The sequence below is a fragment of the Bremia lactucae genome, linkage group LG2, assembly GCF_004359215.1.
Source record: "Bremia lactucae strain SF5 linkage group LG2, whole genome shotgun sequence".
NCBI classification, from domain to species: Eukaryota; Oomycota; class Peronosporomycetes; order Peronosporales; family Peronosporaceae; genus Bremia; species Bremia lactucae.
This window is the reverse complement of record NC_090611.1, coordinates 3,322,613-3,349,504: the sequence shown is the minus strand read 5'-3', so window position 1 is coordinate 3,349,504 and position 26,892 is coordinate 3,322,613. Positions and strand designations below refer to the sequence as shown.

Sequence of the window (26,892 nt, the reverse complement as noted above, 5' to 3'; positions counted from 1 at the left end):
TGCACTCTTTATCGTTCGAATGTTCAATTTTTCAACCGTAACCAGAACTTTTGTTCTTGTTTGCAAACCTTGTCACAACCTTCAAAATTCATGCCCACGGATTTTTTCTTTTTTCTTTCTATTTAGTTGTCGGACGAATCGTCTTCTTTCTTAATTCTGTAAGTCTTGGGATATGTCCTATGTTACGGGGCACCTTTCACTAGTACTGGTAATTACTAGCTGATCTTACACTGGTTATAGTGTAGGTTAGGTGCCTCGAAACTTCACGTACATAAGGATACAGAGAAAGGTTTCTAAGTAGCTAAGGGGCTTTAGCTACTTAAGGTAATTCAAACGGAATGGAATAAGGGAAAAGTAAACTGTATTATTACGCACCGCACAATCGTGTCTTATAACGATTGACGGGGTTGATTTAGACTTAATCCAACCAATTTATAGAGCTAATGTCTTATTGCATCAATATTATCTAATTCAAGAATATTAGAGCCATGAAAGTCAAAATTAATAAGGATAATAGTTTTGTACCTCGTTGGTTATTTCCCCTCCTAGAAAATAATATTTATTGTTCCACGTATAGAAAGTAAAATTTATGTAACGGGGTGTCCATGTCCATCCTTCTTGAACTTGATCTTCAACGGAATGGTATAAATATCATTTTTAGTGTTATGTTTGTTGAGGTATGACAACACACTCCGTAAGAATGTCTTCGTGTAGGGGAAAATGGAAAGTATATTGGTCCTTATAAAACCCCAAAACATGTAACGTACTTAAATGTAACAACCTCGCTTGCTCTTCTTCTTGTTTTATTCACGACAGTAACCGCCACATCAGCACGACAACGAACCGTCGCCAGATGTTCCACCTTCAACACTCCTCCTCGACGCGACGTTTCCAACAATGGTCTTGGCCACGAGAAATTAAAACTTCTTTGTCGAAATATATTTGGTCAGGAGATCAGCGAGCTGTAACTTGGTTTCAATATACTGCAGCTGAATTAGCTTGTTCTTGACTTGATCACGGACAAAATGATAGCGTATCAATATGCTTCGCACGACTTTAATATCCGTCATTTTTCGCGATAACGATCGCACTTCCATTACTGGGCCATCAATCTTGACCTTCATCTCCAGCTATAGCGATTTAGTCCACAATACCGCTTAAATGCACAATGAAAGAGCCACATATTCGGCTTCAGCAGTGCTAAGCGACACACTGTTTTGCATTTCTTACTTGAAAATCACGGTGATCCGTTGACTATAACCATTACACTTGATGTTGAGCGTCGATTGTCCTTGTTACTGCCCCAACAAGCGTCACTAAATGCACTCAACTGCAGTCTACGTGACTTGCTCCGTTAGCAGATTCCATCCATAGCGGTTGACTTAAAATAATGCAGCACTCGGATGGCCGCATCCCAACGTTCTTCACTTGGTTTTTCTAAGTGTCGACTCAATTGACACACCGCAAATTCAATATCGGGTCTTGTGCCGGTGCTACGTTCAGAAGTGAACCCACCAAAGAACGATACGGACGATTCTTCATTTTTTGGGTCCATCACTTCACACTGTATCATGTTCTGGCCTTCCACACCGGGATTATACCCCGGTCTAGTATTATCTTGATTAAATTTTTCAACCATTCTTGCTATACACGCGCTTTGTCGCTCTAGGAGCGATGCTATTGGCCCGTTTACACGAGGCCATTTAGATGGAGAAGGGATCAGTGTATGCCACCCGTCACGTAGCCACGTGTGATACGACTGGCTTGTGACACCGACTGAGCACGTTGACGTGTCGTCGGCGAAGCTTAAGGCTCAGAATCCTCTATATCAGAGCCATTATGGATAATAGTCTGTGCAAGAGACGTTGTGGTTTTACCCAACGAAGAAACATCCACGCCTCTTTAGGCAGCGCAGACGACGAGGCAGCATTAGTAAAAGTTGCTGTCTTCATTTTATGAGCATTTTGAGAAGTTTGAATGGGCAACAATGCGCCATTATCCTTCCCATTAGCTCGTTGTCCGCATCCCTTCTATGAGGTGACGGCAACGGTGTCGGCTCATTGTAGTCGACAATGAGCGACGGATCAACATTACTCTTTAAGTCCAGTTAACGCGACAGTAGCAGTAGCTAACGGCGTTTCAATTAACGCATTAGACGCTGACGGCGTGTTAACGCGGCGCGTGGGCTAAGCGCGTGGTTTGGTGGATGCCTTCGCAGACGACCGACCAACGTTGCCCTTTTAGGTGGCATATTAGGCTCCGTGTAAGACACAGGTAGCAAGAGTGAATGAGAGAACAAAACGGCGCGTAAAGCAGCTTGCTGTTCCATTATCCTGTTAAATGAATATCAAAATGCAAATTCATTTTTGAAGGGAGGGTGGTGTAACGTGCTAAAGTTGCCCTAATGTTACACAGTCCTTTGTTAAGTACATTTTGAGTACTGAAGCGGGTGGTCAATTACTTCCATAAATGATTTAGACCCACCACTTGGGTGTGTGTATGTGATGCACATGGGTGCTTCACATTAGGAGGGATGAAGCCTAGGGTTATCCGTTACGCGATGTATCTAGAAATATACGCTCACAATACATATAAGTTTTATCGACAGAGATGACATTCTATTATTTTTTAACCCGATTAAATATAAAATCAGTCTAAAAACTACTTCCTACTTGGTAAGTGCGCAAGAGGAGTCGGATCACCGCTCTCGTGACGACACGTTTACCAGAGCTCTAAGTTCGTTGGGTATGGTTGCTTAGGCGCCCACCACAACTACCTCACAGCTTAAAAGAGTATAAGAGTGAACGTTCATACCGCTTCCTCGCTGTGTTAGGGTGTGTGCGAATAGTGCGGCGTCATCGGCTGCGGTTCATGCAGCCGCGGGCGACGCAATATTGTCTCTTGCGCCAGACAGGGCGTCTGCCGTAGTATCATCTTATACCGCAACACTAACTGTTGCGGGTGCACGTGGTGAGTCACCATGTGAATGTGAGTCGGACGAGATGGCCGGACCGGGGAGAGTGGAACAGTCGCCTGAACTTAGTGAGTCGGCTGACTATGAACCTTCTAATGAGGGGGCCCAATCGGAAAGTCGTGCTAATAGCACTCGATATAGCTTGTTTGTGGTTCCGTCTCCTGTGCCGTTAAAAATGTAAAGTGCTCGTCGAACGCTTACTGTCGGCATTTCTTTGGGGCCCAGATCTGGAATTAGTTTTGCAGGGCTCCGCCTTGTTTCGGCGCCACTACAAACAGCTAACTCATACTGCCCAAAGCATTTTCCTAGTGCACATATTAAATTATGGTGCGCACCACGAGCAAAGAAATGGATAAGTTCCTGCGCATGACTCTGCTTCTTTATCAGTTCCATCAACGACCGTTCATTAAACCCACACTTATCTCTGTGCGTGGTGATGACGGTGGCGTAAGCCGTTGTATCAAAAGTTCTTGTGGAGCTCCCGCTTCAGTGGGTTCCACTCAGGGGAGACAATAAGATGTTTCGTCTTGACCCTGAAAAGAAGCCGTGTTTTTTTGCCCAAACGGCTAGTCAGCAAATTGCCTGGAGAGACTACTCCTCATAATAAATATCCCTTATTTATTTCGACAAAACTACATGGCCTTGATCCCAGCGCGAAGAAGTTTCACGCTGATGAAGATTTCTATCTCGATGCTTTTCTAAAGCATCGATTGCATAGTGGTAACAACAAGCGAGATGAAAGCTCATTGATGCAAGCCTGGAACGCGTTTATTCGCAATGTCAACGACATTGGACGCGAAGCCTGGCTAAAAAAAACTTAACGCGATTCGTTCTAAGTTTGAGAAACGAACTCCAACCGGTGCAAGATTTAAACAGCATCGGTTGTCTCGAGAGGCAGGACTTCCATGGCTCACGTTTAGTGATCCCTGTCCGTGTTGTGTTGACAACACGAAGCGAGTAAGAGAGGATGGCGATTCCCTTTTTTGCCCTGGGGAAGGGCTCGCATCTCTATCGCGATGCACGATGCAACTGACGTTTTGCAATCGATTTTCAGGCGCCAAGAGCGCGTTATTTCCGATGGACTATCTGATCCATCGGATGGGCCTCGTCATATAGACGGACAAGTCCCTCAATGTCAACAAACAGGTGGGACCGAGGCTCTTAGAAGTCATGCGAATGTTGATAACCGCGCCGGTGAACAAGATAACTCGTTCGCTGCGCCTTCACATCACGGTGGTTTAGAATACGTTCCACAAGAAAACGTTGACTACCGTGGAATCCACCAATGGTTGCGGTAGAGGAGGGATAACAAGATCCGACCTATGTGTCGGATCTAGAGTCGAAGATCGACAAACTCGACCACTACCTCCATGGATCGGACGAGGGTCTTGATCAGGAGCGCGGAAAGCGTCACTCGTTGGAACAGAAGGTGCAGCCTCTCCGTATCGAACGGTTGGGAGACCGTTCAAAAAGTGCGTACTCAATGTTGAAGTACGAACGGAAGAATTACCCTCTTCGTGATGAGCGGTCGTCAGCGCATCGCGAATTCTAGAATCTTCGGACCCGACATGAGAATCTCCAATTTCAGCATGAAAATCTGGTTCGTAACCACAATAACCTATTACAGTCTCTTGAAAAGGGTGGTTGGATTCGTCCTCGGAAGAACCGCGAGCTGATGGTACGGGCGGAGCCGACCGAACTAAAACGTAGGACGCATTCGCATCCTTCGTGGCAATTCGATTGTGTATGCATTGCCTCTGCGATGTAGAAGACGGAATGGCCTAATGAACTTGAGTAGCAGTTTACATCTAATCACATTAGTGACTACACGCTTAGGTAAGTTTACCGTAAAGAAAAGTACTAGGTCATTAAATTTGAAAAAAAAACATTTGCTCTTCCATGTTTTTCTGCGGTCCGTTTCTGACGGTCCACTGCGTAAGCAATGTAATCCTGTACAAAACGGATTACTAATTCTCGAGCCAGCAGAAATTCTTCTGCTGACATTTTTATTTCGCCTTTCCAGTGCACTTTATGCGCACTGCCATGAGATCTTTCTCATCTTCGATGCCGATTGCTTTGACATCGACATCACTCGCGTCGTTGTTATTTTCGACGCGTGATGAGCATGAACCAGAAATGTTTCGCTCGTGCGAGCTCACCCCCCCCCCTACTTAAGAGGATACCTCTTATTCGGTGGGTATACATGGATGGTGTAAGCCATTTCATGAAGAACGGTGTATGCGTTGTAGATGCATGCACCGAATTATTGATGGCGAATTTGACCATCGGTAAAAACTCGCTTCAATTCGGATCCGATTGGACGTAACCTCGAAGTATCTCTTCGAGGACGCGAGTTACGCGTTCTGTCGGACCATCTATCTCTGGATGATCAGAACTTGACATAGTCAGCTGTGTTTACCGAGAGATCGGAACACGGATTGCCAAAACTCCGCCGTAAACCGTGGATATCTATCCGAGACCCGTTCACGGGGAAACCCGTGGAGTTCGAATACCGTGTCGATAAAGACGCGGGCACTGCCCGGAGCCGTGATCGACTCTGGTACTGCAGCAAGACATACCATTTTGCTGAATCTGTCTACAAAAATAAGAATTCCATTGTTTTTGTGATCGTCTTCGGGAGATTCGAACACGAAGTCAATAGATACGGAATGCCAACATTCTGCAGGAAGTGGTAGAGGCTGGAGAGGCGCACGGGATGAAGGGCTAGGCTTCACCCGTTGACCTACCTCGCAAGCACGAATGTACTTGCTCACGAATTAATACTGGCGGGGCCAGTAAAAGTCGCAACACACTGTGAGATAAGTTTTCTCACGTCCATGATGCCAACTTGTTGGTGCATCGTGACACTCATACATGATGCGCAAGCGCAAAACATTGTAAGTTGGGACGACGACACGTGGAGTGTCGCCGGCAACGGCTGTGTTACAATTAGCCGTTGCGTGTTGTGTATCAACTGGATGACGATTAATATAAAGCCGGTAAATCTTTAAAAGTTTTATCGGATGGATTCATCAGATGATCCATTAAACGCAAAATGTCTTTATCTTCTGTGTATGCTTGTTTTATATCATCAAACAAGGTTGGTGACGGAACACCCGTAGTGTGTGTTGCAACCGTGGGATTATTCCAACTTTTAGAATGCGCAGCCGACTCAAAATCGGATCGGCGTGATAACGCATCAGCGACGAGATTTAGTCGTCCTGGTTTATATTTGACGGAGAAAATATACTCCGCGAAGAAGGATAGCCCCTCGTCATTCTTTGCGATAGGTGTAGACTGTTTCCGGCCGTGCGCAATGACGCATGGTCCGAATATACGATGAACGGTCTATCATCGAGGAGGTAGACCCTAAATATAGCCAATGCGTATTTGATGGCAAGGAGTTCCTTGTGATGCACTGGGTAATTGCGTTCAGCTGGTTGCAGCTGACGCGCTCCGCGCCGTCGGTATCGTATTGCATTAACGCGCAGCCCATTGCGAAATCGCTGGCGTCACAGACCACATGAAATGGTCTGTCTTGATCCGCATTCGCCAAGATGGGCGATTATTTTTATTTGCATCAAGCTTTGCTTGATACCTTCAAACGAAAGCTGATAAGCAGCGTTCCATAACCATTTCTCGTCTTTTTTCAAGAGACGAGAGAGATGAACTGTCATCTCTGCAAAATTGCGAGAGTACTTGTGCAAGTACGCCGCTAAACCAAGGAACTTTCTAAGTCCCTTGACATCGACTGGAACTGGCCAGTCGGTAATTGCCTTGATCTTTTCGGGATCAGGGCGCACGCCGTGTTTACCGACGATGCACCCAAGAAGTGTTTTTTCGCTTGCAGCGAATATGCACTTCTCGAGATTTGCGTGCAACATGTGCTTTTGCATAAATGTAAAAATCTGACGAACGTGATTTTTATGAACTTCCACGTCCGCCTTTCTGTCAATTGTCTGACTATGGACGAAAAAATCGTCAAAATAACTCGGTGCGAATTTTTGCACCGGACTCAACGGATTCGTTACGCATCTGTTGAAAGTTGCAGGAGCGTTACTAAGCTCCTGTGGCATTAATAGCTTTTTCCAAAGCATCCCACTGGGAGTGCTCACTGCTGTGTACGGGATGTCTTGTTCACGCATAAGGATCTGATAAAATTCATCCATCAGATCCATAGACGGAAAGATCGTACTCTTAGACATACCATCTATGATTACGTCTTTTCTAGGTATCGGCGTTTGAGCCGGTATTGTTGCAGCATTCAGTTTATTAAATGCGTGCACTATCCGCCACCCGCCTGTGGCCTTTCGCACACAGAAGGTCGGAGAGCTATGTGGGGAGGCTGACTCCCTTACATGACCCGCTTTTAATCGATCGGTAAAGAATTTATCGACCGCAAGTACTTGTTCACGAGGCAGTGGCCACTGCTTCATGACACAGTACTTCGAGCCCGGTTTGAGCTCGATCTCATGTCGAGTGCCTTTGTCCTTAGCAACTCGCATGGAACTGTTTCAGGGAATATATCCCTGAATTCCATTAAATACCCATATAGAGGATTTGTCTTGAGTGACTCCCAAGATTGAGTAGTATATATTTCAATCCGAGTCTTCACATCGAGGACACTTTCGTACATCGATGAGCTGCTGAGAATCCGTTCGTTCTTTACAAAAATTACAGCTGACCGTTTACGTAGTCGTCCTCTGTGACGAGTACGAAAACCTGCTTGATTTCATCACCATGCAGATCTCTCAAGAACCGCTTAGGTTCTAGGGTTGTTAATTGAGTTATCTCCGAAGTTAACTTCGGAGGCGAATACAGATCAAGAGTACAAGCGCCAACTCTTGAACCGTCATTAACCAAGACATTTGATGTCTCAGTTTCTTCCTGAGATTTATCCACAGGCTGCCGAGGGATTAATCCCTCGGGATCTTGAAGTCTAGCTAGTTACTTTAACTATTTGAGGAGATTTCTCCTTAAGTACGTGGGGACCTAATCCCTCAACGTCTTCCGAGTGTGATTGCGCTATCACAGTCGACTCCTCTACTGTCGACTCTCTACTCGATCTAGGGTCATCGTGTTATTTTCTTGGGGCAACCGGTATACTCCTTGAATGTTGCCCGCTAGGCGTACATTAATGTCTCAATCCACTCGACCTCTTCGAGTGGTGGACCTTCGGCAATGCCTGTGCATTAGCACAGCCGCCGGCAGCTGACTCCACAGGGTGATTAGTAATCACACTGTGATCTTGTGCAGTCGTACTAACGACCGTACCACAAGTGAGGCCATCGCACTCAATCGTACTTGGCGATGGATGAATGGAGGGCATCTCTGTCCAAACCGGACAGCATGGACAAGATGGCATCGTTACCTACGGTCAAACGCATTCGTTCGACCGCAATCCTTTATATGTCACTTAGAAAGGAGTAGCTTTCACGCGAGACGTGATGCGTATTCCCACTATCATCTAAAATGTCCAGGCTAGATGAAGGAAATGTGGTCCTTGGACAGACTACAAAGTGCTTCCAGGTGTAACGGGGTATTACGACTTGTACTGCTTCAGTACAAGTCCACTTCGCACTGCTTCAGTTGCGAGAGGTGCGTTACGTCACTTCACGTACACTAGTACGTGCAGAGGAAGACTTCTCTTTAAGACAACTAACTTAAAGAGGGTTAATGAAAATTGTATTAATATAATTAAGTATTTCTTCTTTCTATCTGTTTATGCTGACTTAATTATAAACTATTACTAAACATGCAATTGAAATCTTATCTGTCTCTCTCTTTGTTTACGTGTACAGCTAATTAGTCTGCGGGATAAATAGATTTAATGGCCTATACCTATTTATGGATAAGATTTTTGAACATTACTATATAAAGTAATTTCTCCAAATATTATCTACCTTTTAGATAATATATTAATTAACAACCTTTAAGTGTTAATTTCATGAGGCGATACACCCCGTTATACTATACCTTTCAATTGATAGGCTTTCCGAATACTACTACGTAAAGTAATATTCTCCAAATATTATCTACTTTAAGATAATATACCAATTAACAACCTTTAAGTGATAATTTCATGTAACGATGCAGTTCGTCTTTTTTTTTTTGGTTTTTGCAAATCTATCCGAAACTGGCACTATTGCCTTCTACACAACATTGCTGGCCAGCAATGTTTTCCAGTTGGCAAGCATATGTGCCTCCACGATATCTGATAACGCGTACATTGGGTTGGCAGTGCCGCGTAATCTTCGTTAACTGGCAGTCTAATCGACATAAATTGCTAAAATTCGTTGCCACCTCTGTGGTTTTGTGTCCACCCCTTCAAGAGTGATTAATGTTGTGTTTATATAGAGCTCAATCGTATTAGAAAGGGGTGGACCAGAAATGTAAATATTATGTACGTGGAGGGGGGAGAAAGGAAGGAAGAAAAACGCGACTGAGACCGGAAGGAACTCAGCGGACGGCCTGAAGCACGCGGTTGACCAGAGGAGCCCTCAACGCACTGATTGGAGGCCACTCGCAACTCGAGTCACGCGCCGTTTGTCTACGCGTACGTAATATTTTTGTACGCACGCTGCACCGTCGCGTCACCGTGTGTCCATGCCACTCTTTTTTTTTGCCTTTCTTGCCATTTGTATAAAAAGCAAATGGTGAAAAACGCGAAATGGCAAAAAGCGGCAACGCATCATCTCATTGCTGTAAACTTTTTGCATTTGGCCACAGAGAACGAAAAGGGGTATTAAGCTCAATCACCCACGCACGGGTGGGTTTAATAAGCAATGAAGGGCATGCTGCAAACGGTGAAACGAAAGCTTGGCAACAACGGAGAGCACTTTGGCGTGAATTCTCCCGACCGGATGGACGTGGGCCCGCACGGCGTTGGCTCGCCCTTGGGCGATGTGGCGCGCTCGGACGTGGCACTGCCGAAACGCGAGCGTCGGCGTTCGTTCATGGCTCGCAATCAAAAGATCCAAGCCCTGAAAGATCTTCCACATCTTAAGGACACATCATTGCAGCGGCGGGAGGCACTGTTTCAACAAAAACTCGAGCTTTGCTCAGTTATTTTCAATTTTGACGATCCCACGTCAGATAAGCGGTACGTGTAGGTTGAATACTTTGGGTGTTTTTTATCATCATCAAAAAAGGTGCCACAAAACTAATGTTCCCATTATGTTGATTAAAACACATAGGGGAAAAGATTTAAAACGCCAGACATTATTGGAATTGGTCGATTATGTCAATAATCCCGCGGGGCAAAAGATTTTTACCGAAACGCTCATGCCCGATCTCATGGCCATGGTATCAATGAACATTTGTCGAGCTTTACCGCCACAGACGGACGATTTCGACCCCGAAGAAGACGAACCCGTCCTTGAAGCATCGTGGCCCCATTTGCAAGTCGTGTATGAATTCTTTTTGCGTTTTATTGTATCGGGTGAAGTCAGTGCCAAAGTTGCCAAAAAATACGTGGATCAAAAATTTTGCCTCGCGGTGATTGATCTCTTTGATAGTGAAGATCCACGCGAACGGGATTACCTCAAGACGATTTTGCATCGCATTTATGGCAAGTTTATGTCGCATCGGTCGTATATTCGCAAAGCCATTAGCAATGTTTTTTATCGTTTTGTGTATGAAACGGAACGCCACAATGGGATTGGGGAACTCTTGGAGATTCTAGGAAGTATTATCAATGGGTTTGCCATGCCATTAAAAGGCGAGCATTTGCAGTTTTTAATCCGAGCCCTCGTGCCCTTGCATAAACCCAAGTGTGTGTCCATGTACCACCAGCAATTGTCGTATTGTATTACGCAATACGTGGAAAAAGACCCAAATACGGCCGTGCCAATAATTCAAGGCATTCTCAAGTTTTGGCCGTGGTCGTGTTCGTCGAAACAAGTGATTTTTTTAAATGAATTGGAAGAAATCCTTGAACTCATGGGTTCCGAGCAATTGCAACAAGTGCATAAAGCGCTGTTTCAAGGACTTGCCAAGTGGCTTGGAAGTCAGCACTTTCAAGTCTCGGAACGATCGCTTTTTCTTTGGAACAATGAACATCTTGTGAACAATGGATGTTTGAGTAAACAACATGCGCACTTGATATTGCCCGTGATTTACGGCCCATTGCATCGAAACTCGCTGGGACATTGGAATACAACCGTGGAAGGATTGGCGCAGGTACGATTGAGGCGTGTTTTTTTTAATTTTTGTTTTATACATTGAGGGGCAAGTGTTTTAAACGCATTCCTGTGGATGTGTAGAATGTATTGAAGCTTTATATGGACTATGACATGGCGCTGTATGATCAATGTGCCAAGGACTTTTCATTGAAGGAACAAGCGATGGTGGATCGAAAGAGCAATGAAGAGGAAAAGTGGCGACAAATTGAGTCGATGGCAGCGACCAAGATTTCATTGTCAACGGCCTAGTTGCGTCTTTTTTTAGCAGCGAGTTAGAGAATGGACCAAAAGGTGGCCAAGCAATACAATAATGGTCACTATTACACTGAAATGGGCGGCGATTACCTTGTATTGTGACCACTTGTCGGCAATTTGGACGAAATGGGATAAATAAGGTTTTATGAATGGCAATTAGATGATGAAAATTGTTTTTTTTTTTTGTGTCAACGTGGACATTGTCGATTCTTTTTCTTGTTGTTGCAAAGTCGACTTTATTTTAACCAATTACCGTGAATAAATGGGGTCCACACGAAAGGTGTGCTCGAGCTTCCTGTCAACCACAGAAGCAAACCCCCGCGTGGATCAGCGAGAGGTTAATGGTGCGCGCATGGCTCCGTCCTTGTGCGTCTGCGGTCACTGGTGCGGTGTATTGTCACGATTTGTATGTAGTGTGCACTGACGATTAAATTAAACTCCATTGGCTGTGTATTTGCATTGATATTCTCATTTAGTGCTCGGTCGACGGATTGGGCCAAATGTAAAAGTTGCCATTAAGCAGACGCAGACATCTGCAACTTTAAGTGTTTCCACTACGGTGTCGCCACTTCTAAGTGGTGTGCGCTCATTGGCAACAAAAGGAAAGGATGGTGGCAAGAAAGGTGTGTTTTTGTGGTTGTTGTGTGTAAGAGGGTTGCAATTATCAAGGCTTATTGATTCTGACAGAGTTTAAGAAAAAATCGACATTTGATAAAGTCGAAAGTGTTGACGATATCACAGAACTTCCCGAAGAAGTTAAGTACCTCAGTCGACAATTGGACGAAAACGATTTTTTGTATACGGAAAAGATCGAATTGGATGATGACGATGACGACGAGGAGGATACGGATTTAAATCCCACAGAATGGGCCAAAAACTTTGAGCGCGAAGTGGCTCAGTGGGATCAGGAAGCGCACGACTCGGATGAGGACGGCGAGCTTTTTGATCTGCCCTCGGACGTCGAGGACGACCGTCTTTACGTTGAAATGCCCGGATATGACGCGTCCTTAAGTCTCGCCGAGAGTCAAATTGGCGGTCATGAAGAGAAAAATGGGTCGGATCCATTTCGGAATTGGGAGCAGGGCATGGCGTAAGTGGCCATTTTTTTATTTTAAAGATACTTATTTTGCAAAAAATGGGGTTCATTATGGAAATGTGCCTGTTGCAGGATCTCACCCGAAATGCTTAATTGGATGTTGCCACCAGAGCAAAGAAAGCCTTTTCGTAAGGAAACAACCAAACCATGGAAGTATTTTGTGGCTGCTAATCACCCAGACGTGGTGGAACTGGCTCTCGATGTCGACTTGCTTCGTCTTTTCATTTCACCCACGGGCCGCATTCGTCCTCGTCGGTTTACAGGCTTGACAGCGAAGCAACAACGCAGGTTGGCTCAGGCGATTAAAGTCTCGCGTCAATTGGCACTGTTGCCGTACTTGTCACGGTACCCAGAGCCAACTCCGGAGCAGTGGCAGGCAATTGACAAAGAATTGATTGCGGCTGCGGAATTGGATGAAAATAGTGGCAACTTTGATGACGACGACGAGGATTTTGATGAAGATTTTGAATATGATTAGAAATAGAAGGCACGATAGCCAATCAGCTGGCATTGCAAATGTTCCAATTCTTTTATAAGCCGAATTGGCACGTTCGTAGCAACATTTGTGCTCGATTTTTATTAATTTGTCCCACGCGTGCTGCACTAATGGGAATTTGTTTTGTCTATTTTAGCGACAGCTAGAAGCTCGTCGGCTTTGTCTTTAAATTACGAAGCTAATTACGGTAGTCGAGGTGTTGGTGTTTGGAGATCATCTAAGCGAGATAATACGTTTGCACCACCACAAATGGGCAATAGTGCCGCCGTGTTTTCAAAACACGTTTTCAGTGCTTATGACCATATATAAGGATGGAATGCCCCTTTTGGCGACATATTTCAAGGCGGTAGCCGTTTAGCTATGTCATTAGTTACATCATCCAGAAATTGTTGGTTAGCCTGTGCAAATAATACGTATCGAGGACAATATTTCATGCAGCACGACACATTTGCTGACTCATAAGCTGGAGCTCCAAATTTTCACTCGTGATATTGCAGTTGGCAATTCGGTACCAAAAATAGCAGAAGGCCCTACTTTAGTGAAGGAGCTCGGTCTCTTAAGTTATGTATTCCCATTAGGCTTAAGTAGTGCAATTTTAAGTGGTAGCCGAATATATATTATAGCTATTTTGCTTTTAAAACAAAATTAGGTCGATGCACAATTTAAAATCTAAAAGCGTTCCGTGCTTTCCTAAGGTTTGCTATGGTTTTCAAAATTTGAAACCTTACTAAGCTATATAATCTTGGGCATAGCTGCCACTTGACTGTGGGCACACATCGGTTGGAGAACCGTTGTTGTGGTACATTAACTTTATGGGTAAAATACCCTTTTATCTAATTTAAAAAAATAGTTAATTACTTAAATCTCATTTATTATCGGTAGCAAATGTGGTCGCCGCCAGATATAAATCTGGCGGCCAAAATCTGTTTTTATTAGCTAGGGTAAGGTTTTTAGATTTAAATAATTTTTAATAAAATGCGGTCCCCCTTTTGATCTTAAGCGTTAAGTGCCTTCCTAAGGCTTGCGCATTGATCTGTAAGAGATAGAAGCCTTTCTAAGGTTATCCTCTTGGGCACTAGTTGCCACTTGGTTCTGCGAACCCCTGAATCCCTTGAACTAGGTTTCCTTAAGCTTTAATAGCTTGTACGACTTCCTGAGTTATTAAACCCGTTAGTTCAATAGAACTAAGGGACTCTCTGAGTCTAAAAGTCTTCCTCTGACTTTAGGAGCGAGGTAGCTCCTCTACACCTGGTAGCACTAGTGGTCAATCTACGCCTGAGTCCTTACAAGACTAAACCCTCACGAAAATGGAAGAGGTTCCAGAATTGTCAGAAGCGCAACGTGCCGCTGATGACAAGCTCAAAACCTTATTCGGGCTTGAGCACGTGGAATATATTATCTACCAGGAACCAGAGGTCCTGCATGCAAGGCTTGAAGCCTTCATGCGGTACGAAGCCTCCCTGATCGGTCAGGTACAGGACCATTTAGCGGCATCTATGCCAACCCGGTACATCTCTGTATCTGACTCAGAGCCGAGGGCTCGCCCTCTCACTGTAAATGTGTAGACATTTGAGGGAAAAGAGGGAGAAAATCTTCCTTTTTGGATTAAGCAGATAAAAATGTCCATTGATTCCGCCTTGTTCTTAACAGAACGGCAAAAGTTGGCTATGGCAATTTCCAAACTTGGAGGTAGAGCCATGGATTGGACACTATCGTGCAGCACGTCCATAAACGACGCTTTTCCCTCATGAGTTTCGCTGAAACAGCAAATGGCCAGCATGTTTGCACCGCCTGATCAGGCTTTTTGCATGCGAGCATGGCTCTTAGCGACTCGACAGGATAAAAGAACCCTAGGGGACTTTCCCAGGTGTTGTGAACCCTCATTGCATCTATGCATCAAGACCCGGTGCATGAAGCAATTGTAGTGACCATCTTATGGGGGGTCTCAATTAGGGCGTTGCCCGGACGGAATTGTTCCGATCTCATCCGGCTACGTTCGAAGAGGCAGTTGCCATAGCGCTACGCGCCGAGTTTGACTTTAAGTCTGCTCGCGTTAGCACGCCTGTTTACCGTACAAGCTCTTTTAGCACATGGGCTCCGTCGAATAGAGCGATAGAGCGGAACCCATGGGCTTAAGCCTCGTTGAGGAAGGAGAAGAGGCTCTTCAAGCTGTGGAACAGCATAAGACCATCCGTAGATGTTATATGTGCGGAAGCACGAGACATTTACGCCCTGCCTGCCCTCTTCGAAATTCGCGTTAAGCTCGAAAAAGATCCAACTCCGACCTATACCAGAGATCTGATACGGTGCGGGAGCACGTCGATACCCAGTAGGTGCGGGGCGCCCTAGTGGGGAAGACCTAGGCGCCGTTTATCCTCTAGGAGGTGAGAATAAACATAACCTAGCCCCGATTTGCTCGGTGCTTAATGGCATGGGGCGAGAGTACAAGCCTGGCTTGCTAGTCGCTTAAGCGACTGTAAAGGGCTTTGATAAGCCGTGGTCAATTTTAATTGACTCGGGACCGTCTTGCAATTATGCTCGACGCCTTTCCCTTGATGGAAGTCAACAATACGTTGAGGCGCTTAGAGCGGAAGAAGGTGATACAATCACTGTTCGCTTAGCGACTGGGACTCGTGTCACTGTTCCCAAAGTTCCATTGAACTTAGGTAGAAAATTTCTGGACTTTGACAGTATGAACGCAGTCTCGTCCTTGATTTGAATTCGGATATGATCTCATCCTTGATATGGCCTGGTTAGAACACCATGAGCCATGGATCGATTGAAGGTCTAAGACCTAAGGCGCCACGCGCAATGTTCCTAGCAAAGTTTTGAAGAGTCATGAACCCACCTTTGCTAGGCAACAAAAGCGCTATATGCGCGGCTCATTGAATGATTCTGTCAGTGTTTTAGACATTGGCATGTCTGAGTTAATAAACTCTAATGTTACAAACATTAATTCTGAGCCCGACTCAGCAGAAATAAGTGGAACGGCACGTACTCCGTCGAGTGACACTCGTTATAATAATGACGCACTAAATGCTGAAAGCATGGTTGGCCTAAGGCCGAATTATCAAGGGTGCAATATCCCTGAGAACGTGGAGTGGCACGTCTATGTCCACCGAGTAGGGTCGGCCGAGGTGGCATCATACTGAGTGTCAGTAATGACACTGTTGGCGGTACGCCAGGACCTCAAGGGTGCAATATCCCTGAGATTCGTGGAGTGGCACGTCTAAGTCCACCGAGTGTGTTCGGCCGGGGTGGTACCATACTAAGTGTCAATCGTGACACTATTGGCGGTTCGCCAGGGCATTTTGGGTCAAACCCTTCTAATGCACGTGAAGCGACACGTAAATGTTCGCTGGATAAGGAAGTTGAGTTACCCAACTCCTTGTCGAATGTCAAATTAGACACCATGTCTTGTATAGGACCAATACAGGCTGGAAAACCCGGGAACGTGAATGTCTCGGCCTTTAGGAGGCGTATTGTCTCCACTCCAAGACAGGATGGACACGAAGCGTGTATACCCTCGCAAAGTGATATGAGAGAGCAATTACATACGCTTGTAAATGGCATAACCGGTAACATTGAGGTTGAAATTAGCCTTGCGGCAATCCCTTCGTTACATGCTCTTTTAGAGCTAGACGAATTATCTATTGATGAGTGCGGTCGAGCCTTAAAAGCTGGCGACTTATCCGAAATGGTGGTCATTCGACCTATGGTTGAGATAAACTCATCGTCACTTCTCGACGAAGCTGTCCTGGATGACACAAAAGCTGCACTCAGTGCGCGAAATGGGTCATTGATCCTTAAAGATCCTACGGATCCCTTTTATTACTTGATTAAGGAATTTCAAGATGTGGTATGTAATAACCCACCATCTGTTTTACCTCCGGATAGAGATGTTCGTCATCAAATTGACTTAGTTCCGGGAACGAAATACTGTGTCACAAGACAATGGTTTTTACTAAGGGAGCCGTGTGACGTCATTGACGATTTCTTCCATGCTAAGCACGAGGCTGGAATGGTACGAGAGAGCAAATCTCCTCATTCGACACCGAAATTTTGTGTCAAAAAGCCAAATGGTAAATGGCGCATTGTACATGCTTATAATACGCTTAATGCTGTCACTATACCAGCACAAACCCCCATTCCTAGGAAGGATGTTCTTCAGAATAATATCATGGGATGTACAATGTACAGTGCATTGGACTTAGTCGATGGATACTACCAATTGCTAATGCGAGCTAGCGATATCCCGCTTACTTGAGGCCCGTGATGGAACGTATTCCATTGGCCTGCCTTGCCTTTTATGTGACTGGCTTGGGCGTATCAGTGGTGCCCCGAGGTTCCTCGGTCGAACTTCGCCATTCAGAATGTCGCTCTCTACCGCATAAATAACGTCTAAGATCTCCTCTGTTGGCTCACTTCGTGTCTCTTTGCTGCGAGCTCTTCGGAACTCACACTTCGAAAATTATGATTGACCCATCGCTTGCATTAAAAAGCCGGTATGCCTTGTCTCCTTGGGGTATCCGAGAAGGTGGCACTTGACGCCAGGATCGTCCAGCTTCTTGCACTTCTCCTTCGTTATATGCGCATAACATAATGTGCTAAACACGCACATGTGCTTCATACGCGGCTTCCGCATGAACAACATCTCAAAAAGGTTATAATTCTTATTAAACGAATTCAATAAAACGTTTCTAATGTCCGCTGCAATCATCATCGCCAAGCACCAATAGGTCTTGTCCAGACTGCTGTCATTAAGCATGCATCTTGTCATCTAGATCATGGTCCTATTCATACAATCCGCCATTTCATTTCGCTGTAAATTGCAGGGCACTGTATATTCCTGCTTGATTCCGCGCCTGCCACAAATTGCTTCCATGCGAGTGCTTGGATACTCACAACCATTGTCACGGCGCAGCACTTAGATTTTCGTGTCTGCCTCCGTTTCCACTTCGTTGCAGAATTGATCAAACGCTTCTGGTACTTCGGTCTTCGTGCGCATGGGGTAGATCGTGACAAACCCTTCTTCATCATAATTAATGTCTCAATATCTTTGAAACCGGACTTCGATGCTGTACTGATCGGTCCGATGACGTCGGAGCACACGATGCTATCCGAGCGCGCAATCTGCCTAGCTTTCATTACTGTGAAAGGTCTTTTTGAATTGCTTGAATGTCACACACTTCTGCCTCAACAGTGGCACCGCTGATTCGTCCATCTTCGATCATCTCATTGACCATTATATGCAATGTGTGGCCGAGACGTCTGTGCCACAATCCGACCTCCCAGTTGCCACGTGACATTCTTCTTCGGTATCCGTGTTCAGAAAGATTGGCTTTCATTTCTTCGAGCCTGTCGCCTCAGTCCTCCCCTCTTAACTTCGCGACACCCTTGTTTTCACAAATTTCGACGGAAGTGCCACGCGCAGTCGCGACTGTCATAGGAAAAATTCTAGAGTAAATTATTCGCATGAAGCGTCTTCTTCAAGCGCGCTTTTATCAGCTACAGCCGTACAACAAGCTTTGCGCCACTATTCTGTGGGCAAGAACCTTTAGATTTGCACTTTTTCTTCCACAGAATACCCCCTGCTAGCTTTCTGTCGCCGTGTACTCTACGAACACTTCGCGGTCTTTCCACGTGTGAGTCCAAGCTCTTTGTCGATAACCCGTGCACCTCTTGAAACCGTCTTCGCTACATACAATGCAACGTTTGATTGCTCGTCGTCAAACGTCTTATTCTTGTCTCGAAATGCGGCCATATCTCGCGTACTGGCCCATTTTACCACAATTAAAGCACGTTCATGACTGTGCGTTGCTCCTACGACAGCGCTGTTTCTGGCACTACTCCTTCTGGTTCTTGCTGTTTGTTAGCAGTGCTGTAGCTGCCCCGATGAGCGTCGACATCTTCTGACGCATTTTTCTGCAATTACTCTGCTCACGAGCCCCAATACTAAACGGCGCGATCGACATTTGAAACGGATTTATAAGACTTCGTAGCAGGCGGGCAAACTTTACCGCATCGTCGGGCAAATGCCTTCCTCGCTTGGACGACATTTCGCGCTCCTCATCAGCAAAAATGGTTATTTTACGTCATAACGTGCTCGCTTAAATTTGACAACGCATACAAAAGGATGCAACTTCTCACTAAGTCTAATCGGTTTGCCACATCCTAGGTGCGATGAAATTTTAAAGTGTCACCCAGACATCATGTGCAATTGCTAGCGCTGCCAATCTTAATTACTCAGCAGAATGTATTTAGAAATTCTACTAATCTTTTCTCTACTTGTGCGTACAATTCGGCGGAAATACTTAACAAACTATGCAAATAAACAATAAACCTGTCCTTTCTACATGTGCACATGCACCTGCCTAATTTTGCAGGCGCGGATTCTAATCGCAAGGCGAGGCCTATGAGAGCAGCAGTTGACTGCTTGTAGAGTTGTTCCATCTCGGCCTAATGACGGGAACCGCATAAAACTGAGCGCGGAAAAATATTACGGTGCTCCATGTGATCAATTTCATATCAAACAGGAATGCCCTGCCCAGCGCAACCTCGCGCAAGCTGAAATAGTTGTGCTCGAATTCATTACCTTCTATAAATGGAATACAAAACGCTAAATTGAAATGCAAGTTAAAGATGCAACCTACCAAATTGCAACTGCATAATACAGGCATCAAGCAAGTTGCTGTGACTGACATTCAACATCAAGATACAAAAGGTCATGCAGCAGCATTCTCGTTACATTATTCCCAATTTGTCTGAAGTAACGTCATGATAATCGAAAATGCATGACTACTACGAAATCGGATCATTATCCACCGAGTACGTGTTCGCACTTTTGAGCACTAAAATAATAGAATTACATTAGTAAAGTATGTGCGTGCGTCGATTTTACGAGGGCATCTTATATTTTTAAAGGTTGAAGCGGCGACTTTGGCCAACCACTTCGACAGTCGTATGGATGCGCCACCGGGTGGGCAGCGGGACTTGCATACGCGCTGCATGCATAAGAAGCAAGGAGAAGGTAAATTATGCGCAAGAATCTGACAGAAAGGAGCCAAGTATGAAAAGCCTAGAGAAGAACAATTAGCTCTTTAATATCGTCCTTAATATCACTTCCTCTTTCACCTGCTTATCGTCATCTCGGCGCACGCACCTGTTATCACAGCAGGTTATGAGCCCAATGAAAGGCACATCTGCTTTGGATGAGTCCAAGGAGCACACGCGAGAGGCCGTTGGTCGCGAAAGGACCGACGAGCACGAAGAATACAAGAAAGAGTTTGAGGAAGGGAACTGAAGGGGTGGGGGCGCATGAGAAGCTGCTAGACCTCCTCACGGGCCTCACAGAACGCATGGAGCGCCTAGAGGTATCGCAGCAGCGATTGGATTGGACAGAGGTAGCTCAATGACGAGCAGGTCAGCTTTTTTAGAAGTCCCTGGGCCAAGGAAATGATTTGCCAGGCCTTCGACGTAACGCCAATGCGGGCAATGACTCCTGCTTGCCGAAATCAGCTTGATACTTTGGTATTAGACAACGACGCTACGCCAGAGCGTCGGAACATTCAAATCGCACACGCACATAATCAAGTTCTGCTGCAGTACTACTATTACCACCGACTTACATGTCACCACCGAAAGCAGCAGCCTCAGCAACCATTGCACCACAATTAAAAGTCGTTGACAAAAAATGTATCGAAAATTGGAAAGCGGCATTTTGTCTGAAAAAAGAGGATCGTCCGCCAAAGCGGTGTTCTGTCTTGGGGGAAGAGGATCGTCCTCTTAATGGCTCGTGAAAAGGGCGTGCGGGTTCCCATGGTCCGAGGATATTAAGTTGGTATCCTTAATTAATTTGAAGGCCTGATTGAAAGGTAATACAACCAGAAATTGTAAAGGTGATGACAAGAAGTGCCTGCGCTGGAGCATACAACGCAGCGGCTACTTCACACCTTTGCAACAAATAACGCCCGCGCAGAGCATATTACAGCCGCGAAAAGCTCACGAAGAAGCTGGACCAAACACTGCTCATTTTTGCTGGCGGTCGGCGAGGCTTACAGCGACGCAAAATAACTGGTCTTGGACAGTATCGTACACTACGCAGACCCCGCGATCGAGTGACGATGTTGTCAAGACTGAATTTGACAAGAATGGACTGTTTGAGGTAGGCAGAAGAGCTCGCGCATTTTGCAAAATTGACGGATTTCTAGTTTAAAGGGCTCCAGTTTGGCAAAGACGTGGTGAATGTGATCGTACAAAAGCCGACGACACCATAGAAAGTATTTCACGTGCTGAGAGGCAGGGCATTTTGAAGCCGCCTGTCAACAACGAAGACACGACAGCGCCCACGTTGACAAGGCCAACTTTGTCCTATTGTGGATGACTCGACTATTGGCCCTTGCGCCAGTCGATCTGAAGAGACTTCGAAAATTCCTCAGCTAAACGGCGTCCTTGCGCAAATACTCGCGCAAATATGTCGAAATGACACAATAAATGCGTCACATGACCACTTTTCATATTACTTGTTTACTCAAGAANGGAGCAGTGTGACGTCATTGACGATTTCTTCCGTGCTAAGCACGAGGCTGGAATGGTACGAGAGAGCAAATCTCCTCATTCGACACCGACATTTTGTGTCAAAAAGCCAAATGGTAAATGGCGCATTGTACATGCTTATAATAAGCTTAATGCTGTCACTATACCAGCACAAACCCCCATTCCTAGGAAGGATGTTCTTCAGAATAATATCATGGGATGTACAATGTACAGTGCATTGGATTTAGTCGATGGTTACTACCAATTGCTCATGCGAGCTAGCGATATCCCGCTTACAGCGATTAGCACCCCAAGCGGCATGTTATGGGAGTAGCTGGTTATACCACAAGGGCTTCCCAACGCCCCGGCAACATTTAATCGTCTAGTGACGACTGTTTCGCCCTCATCGAGATTATGCACAGACTTATTTCGATGCCATTTTTGTCCATAGTCGTGCGGAGCGGGGTCGGTCGGATATGGAAAACCATTTAGACCATTTGCGAGCAGTGCTTGAGTGCATGCACTCAAACAAATTGTATGCCAATGCATCTAAATGCATTTTTGGCGCAGACGAAATTCCTTTTTTAGGATGCTTCATTGGAAAGCGAGACCTTAGAGCGGATCCCGCTAAGGTAAAATCTATAGTAGATTGGCCGGTTCCTAAAAACCAAAAGGATTTGCGTAAGTGGTTGGGTCTCGCCAATTATTTACACAAATATAGCGAAAATTACGCTGATATGGCTAGGCCGTTATCTAATCTCCTTAAAAAGGATACAGAATGGTGCTGAACTAGCACCAAGAATAATGCTTTTCGAGCAGTTAAGGATAGTCGTATCCATGCCCCGATTCTGGCACTGCCGAACCCAAATTGGCCTTTCAGTGTTCTAGACATTCTAGTTGTTATGGCGACGTTAAATCACGGAAAGCTCAGTGGGAATCGCTTGGGCATATTTTCCCAATCGCGGTCGTTTTGCGTTCAAATGAAACGCTCGACCAATACGAGGCGGAATTCACGCGCCGCGTTCATCCGCATTCCAAAGCGACGAAACAGCGGTCGCAGCGAATGAATTTTACCCGCTTGCATGTGAAAGAAATCATTAGAGGTACTGTATACCCTTCGTTTCTTCTAACTACGCTATTTCTGCTAGTCCATTTGAGACTAGCGAAGAGCCTTCAGCTGGTGCTCTTTTTTGTGGGCAGTCAACAAGCCGGGCACGTCAATATGAAGGGTATCGATTGGTTCCCAAGAGTCGAAACGCTCTAGGTAAACTCTCCATTGGACGAGGATCTGATACCTTTGCCTTACGGAGCGGTGGGCAAGCAACCTTCCAACAATAAAGCGTTGATTCCCACCCGCATCTATCAGTGCAGGCGGCGCCCGATAGGAGTGGCGATCTCGCCCACCTTCTCGCGGCTGCCTTACCTTCGTCCGTTCAATCACAGGCGTTTAGCGCTACCGAGCGACGTATTGCGGGTCTCGAGGGTCAAGTCTTGCGAATTACCTCGGGTCTTCAGGATATCCGCGCCAAGGATTCTCAGGGTAATGAACGCCTGAATCATCGGCTTGACATCCTGGAGAAGTTGATGCTGAGGGGGACCCGCATAATGCGTGTGGTATCCCTCACTCTCCGAGTCCTTTTCATGGTGGGAGAAGTCGATCGGTTAAAGGTTTTTTACCCTCACCGTCTCCCTCACCCGATCGACGCTCGATTCATAGTCGGCGTCACCGCCGGTCTCCTTAGACGGCCGGGAGTATGTTTCTTGTCATTGCCCTTTTCTTACCCCAGTCTCCACGAGCTGGGTAGTAATTGGCGACGATTGACACCCCGTTAACGCACCCTACAGCTGTTCATCAGTTGCATATGCCTCTCGCAGGAGCACATCCTTCCCGGTGTCCTGCGTATAGTTATCAACTGTGCGTGTACGCCAGTCTATTCATGGTTGCTGTTTTGCCAACCATGGCAAGCCTAGGATGAGGTCATACAGACTCGCCATACCTAGCATTGTGAACTTCTCTTAACAAGAGAAGTCAATAAAGCTGAAGGCGAGACCTGCATGAGCTCCCTTAGACTTAACGAGCGCGCCGTTCGCCAACGAACGGTCGCCTGCCATCCTGGCAAAGCGACTTAAACCTCGCCGGTCTCTCTCTTAGAGCCAGAATTTTTATAAAATTCTGTGATGCACCCGCTACTAGGAGGGTCATCTCCTGGTTATAGCCTCGTACTTGAGCGCTATGACCAGTTGAGCTGAGGTCAAAATTTTGAGGCCACAGGGACTATTCTACCCATTTCTTCGACAACTCTGAACTTAGAGGAAGCTTCAGAGACCGCGTCAGTAGGGCTTCCCGCCCCTACTGCGCTCTTTCATTTCCCGACCTCTCAATGGTCGATGCAGAACTCATACGCCTCGCACGCTGTTTCTTGCAGGCTCTTTGGGAAGGGAGTCCTCTTGCTGTGCATCTTTGCTCCAGCAGGGACTCTGGCATAGCAGCGAGCCATCATACGGCCGCGCTTGCCGCATTTGAAGCAGACAACGTCTGCGTTGCCTAACCTCATTGAAGTGGCATCTGTCATCTCGGCCGACGGCTTATAAAAAGCTGTCTCTGAGGCGCTGTCATAATATTGCTCCTCAATAGAGGCAATTTGGATTGCCTCTTCCATGGTCGACGGCGCCTTTCTGAAAAGGGCCTGTCGCGATGGACCATGCCGTAATCCGTTTATAAACGTGGGCACCTTAATATACTCGGGAATCGGGCCTACGGTAGTAGATGCCGACAGCGAGCGCATCTCCTGCACATACTTTCGCAGAGATCGCTTCGCCTGTCGCGCTCCATATAAGTGCGCCTGAAGCAACACTTCGTTGTTTGACGGTTGGTACATGGCGCGAACATTTGACTTAAACATCGCCCATGTAGATAACGCCTTTCTGTCCGCCATAAGCGCCGAGAAAGCCCACTCTGAGGCCTTATCGCGCAGATGCGACATGGCGTACAACACCATCCGGCTGTCGTCCTTTGTGAGCTACGCGACACCGCATTGCTCCATGGCTTAAAAGCTAGTGGGCAATCGTGTGCGCTGCAGTTCCATCGAGCTTCGGCGGGTCTATCCCAATGGGCCTCGGCTGATGCGGCCGAGCAGAGAGCATCCCAACAGTCCTGTTGAGAGCCTTGCTCCAACACTGCTTACTCCTCAGCTCATCCTAAGTCTGAGTGACGGACTCCGCTGCAGGATGGCTCTGTGCTTCGGACGCGGCTCGGCGCTGTCTGAGCACGAATGCCTCAAACTGCTCCAACGGAATAACATGTTGCTCAGGAGGATTGTCCAAGAGCCTGGCCAGGGCTTGTTCACCAAGTCCCTGCGCCAAGCGCTCTACCACCTCCCGATGATGTTCGGAGAGGTGGGGAAACGAGCTTAATCGATATTGACGCTCATCCTCACGTACACAAGTAGAGATGCGGGTCGTGGGAAGGATTTCTAGTGCTATCAAGTGTAGGCAGGCACGTCTTAATGCGACCACGCTCTACTTGAGCACACACCCTAGCACAGCGAGAAAGTGGTTTGACCGTCTACTCTCGTGTGCCGTGAGGTAGTTGTGGTGAGCGCCTTAGCGACCTCACCCAACGCACTGAATAATCCAATAAAGCGTCGTCACGGGAGCGGCATTCGGCTCCTCGTGCGCACTTACCAAGTAAGAGTGGTTTTCAGACTGATTTATATTTAATAGTACTGATTATAAATACTTACTTTAACTAATCATAAATGTCATTTCTGTGAATATAAATACTTTAACTAATCATAAATGTCATCTCTGTAGATATCACTTATATGTATTGCGAGCGTATCTTTCTCAATACCTCGCGTAACGGATGACGCTAGGCGTCATCCCTCATAATGTGAATGCACCTATGCGCATCACATACACAAGGGTTGGTCACAAATGTGAACCACACCCGAGTGCTGGGTCTAATCACTTTAATTTAGTGATTGACCATTCCTTTAAGTTCACCAAGTGTACTTAACGGGGAGTCAGCACTGGACGCGCGCAAAAAGAGACAGAAACGACTTTTATACATGTTTTGTAATATGAAATAATTAAGCTAGTATTAATTATGTAACGGGGTGTATCGTTACATTAAATTATCACTTAAAGGTTGTTAATTTATATATTATCTAAAAAGGTAGATAATATCTGGAGGAATTTACTTTATATAGTAATATTCAGAATTCTTATCCATGAATAGGTATAGGCCATTATATCTATTTATTCCGCAGACTAATCAATCAAAGAGAGTTACAGATAAGATAGAGATAAGAATTCATTTACATGTTTAGTATTAGATTATAATTAAGTTAGCATTTACAAAGATAGAACAAGAGGCACTTAATTATATTTAATACAGTTTTCATTTTACCCTCTTAAGTCTAGTTGTCTTAAGAGAAGTCTTCCTCTGCACGTACAGTGTACGTCACTTAACGTAAGGCACCACTCGCAACTGAAGCAGTGCGAAGTGGACTTACACCTGGTAGCACTTCGTAGTCCGTCCTAGGACCACATTCCCACATCTAACATGGACATGTTAGATGATAGTGGGAATACGCATCACGTTTCCCCTGAAAGCTACTCCTTTTAATGATATAGAAAGGAGTGCGGTTGAACGAATGATTTCGACCGTAAATGACGATGCAATCCTGGCATTGCTGTCAAACTTAGACAGAGATGCCCTCCATTCAACCATCGCCAAGTTCATACAGCATGAACTTGACGAGATGAAGAAAAAGGTAGCCTTGCTGAATCAGCAAGGCTCTCAACAGGCGGAATTGTTGGAGTTACAACAGGTACAGACCCCTGTACTTGGGATGACGCAAAGGCGTCGTCCCGAAACTGAAAAGGTTGACATTTCTAAGTATAGGGGAGTAGAAGAAGACTCCCTCTTGGAATGGTTTGTTGAGTTAGACGATGCCATAAGGGCACGTCACATCATCGACGAGTAAATGCAAATCGCATTCGCTCAATCAAATTCGACAGGTCGTGCCAAAACATGGGCATTAGGCCTTAAGTTGCGCGACCCATACGTCTTTGGGTCGCTAGAGGCTTTTAAAACCCGACTCAAACAGACGTTTGAACCACCAAGGGCTGAGTTCAGAGCTCGTTCAGAGCTTCTGAAACTCAAGCAAGGCAAGCGTGATGTGCACGCATATGCCCAGCACATACGACTCTTAGCGAGTTGTATTACAAATAACCCAGTTCATGAACACACGTTGATTACGGTGTTCATGCAAGGTCTTACGGATGGTCCCGTAAAGACCCACCTGTTCCGCTTGGAACTGGATACGCTTGAAGAAGCAATATCCGT

At 45.8% G+C, this 26,892-nt stretch overlaps 2 protein-coding genes across 2 annotated transcripts; both read left to right on the top strand.

Annotated features, from left to right (window-relative positions):
* Window positions 1-9,427: 9,427 nt before the first annotated feature.
* Window positions 9,428-11,591, top strand: CCR75_001010 (uncharacterized protein). The gene is made up of 4 exons (XM_067959115.1): window positions 9,428-9,530; window positions 9,704-10,076; window positions 10,171-11,155; window positions 11,239-11,591. The coding sequence occupies exons 2-4, from the start codon at window positions 9,760-9,762 to the stop codon at window positions 11,404-11,406; spliced, it is 1,470 nt and encodes a 489-aa protein (XP_067822144.1). The 5' UTR covers window positions 9,428-9,530; window positions 9,704-9,759; the 3' UTR covers window positions 11,407-11,591.
* An 83-nt stretch (window positions 11,592-11,674) lies between these two features.
* On the top strand, window positions 11,675-13,128 carry CCR75_001009 (uncharacterized protein; the record flags this gene model as incomplete). Its single annotated transcript, XM_067959114.1, has 4 exons — window positions 11,675-11,756; window positions 11,889-12,035; window positions 12,100-12,502; window positions 12,581-13,128. The coding sequence occupies 4 exons, from the start codon at window positions 11,675-11,677 to the stop codon at window positions 12,984-12,986; spliced, it is 1,038 nt and encodes a 345-aa protein (XP_067821663.1). The 3' UTR covers window positions 12,987-13,128.
* Window positions 13,129-26,892: the final 13,764 nt, after the last annotated feature.

Bases quoted from the DNA above. Each gene is read 5' to 3' on its own strand.
- CCR75_001010 (XM_067959115.1), top strand. From the start codon at position 9,760: ATGAAGGGCATGCTGCAAACGGTGAAACGAAAGCTTGGCAACAACGGA. The intron at 10,077-10,170 runs GTACGTGTAGGT...TAAAACACATAG, and splicing joins GATCCCACGTCAGATAAGCG to GGGAAAAGATTTAAAACGCC. The intron at 11,156-11,238 runs GTACGATTGAGG...GTGGATGTGTAG, and splicing joins CCGTGGAAGGATTGGCGCAG to AATGTATTGAAGCTTTATAT.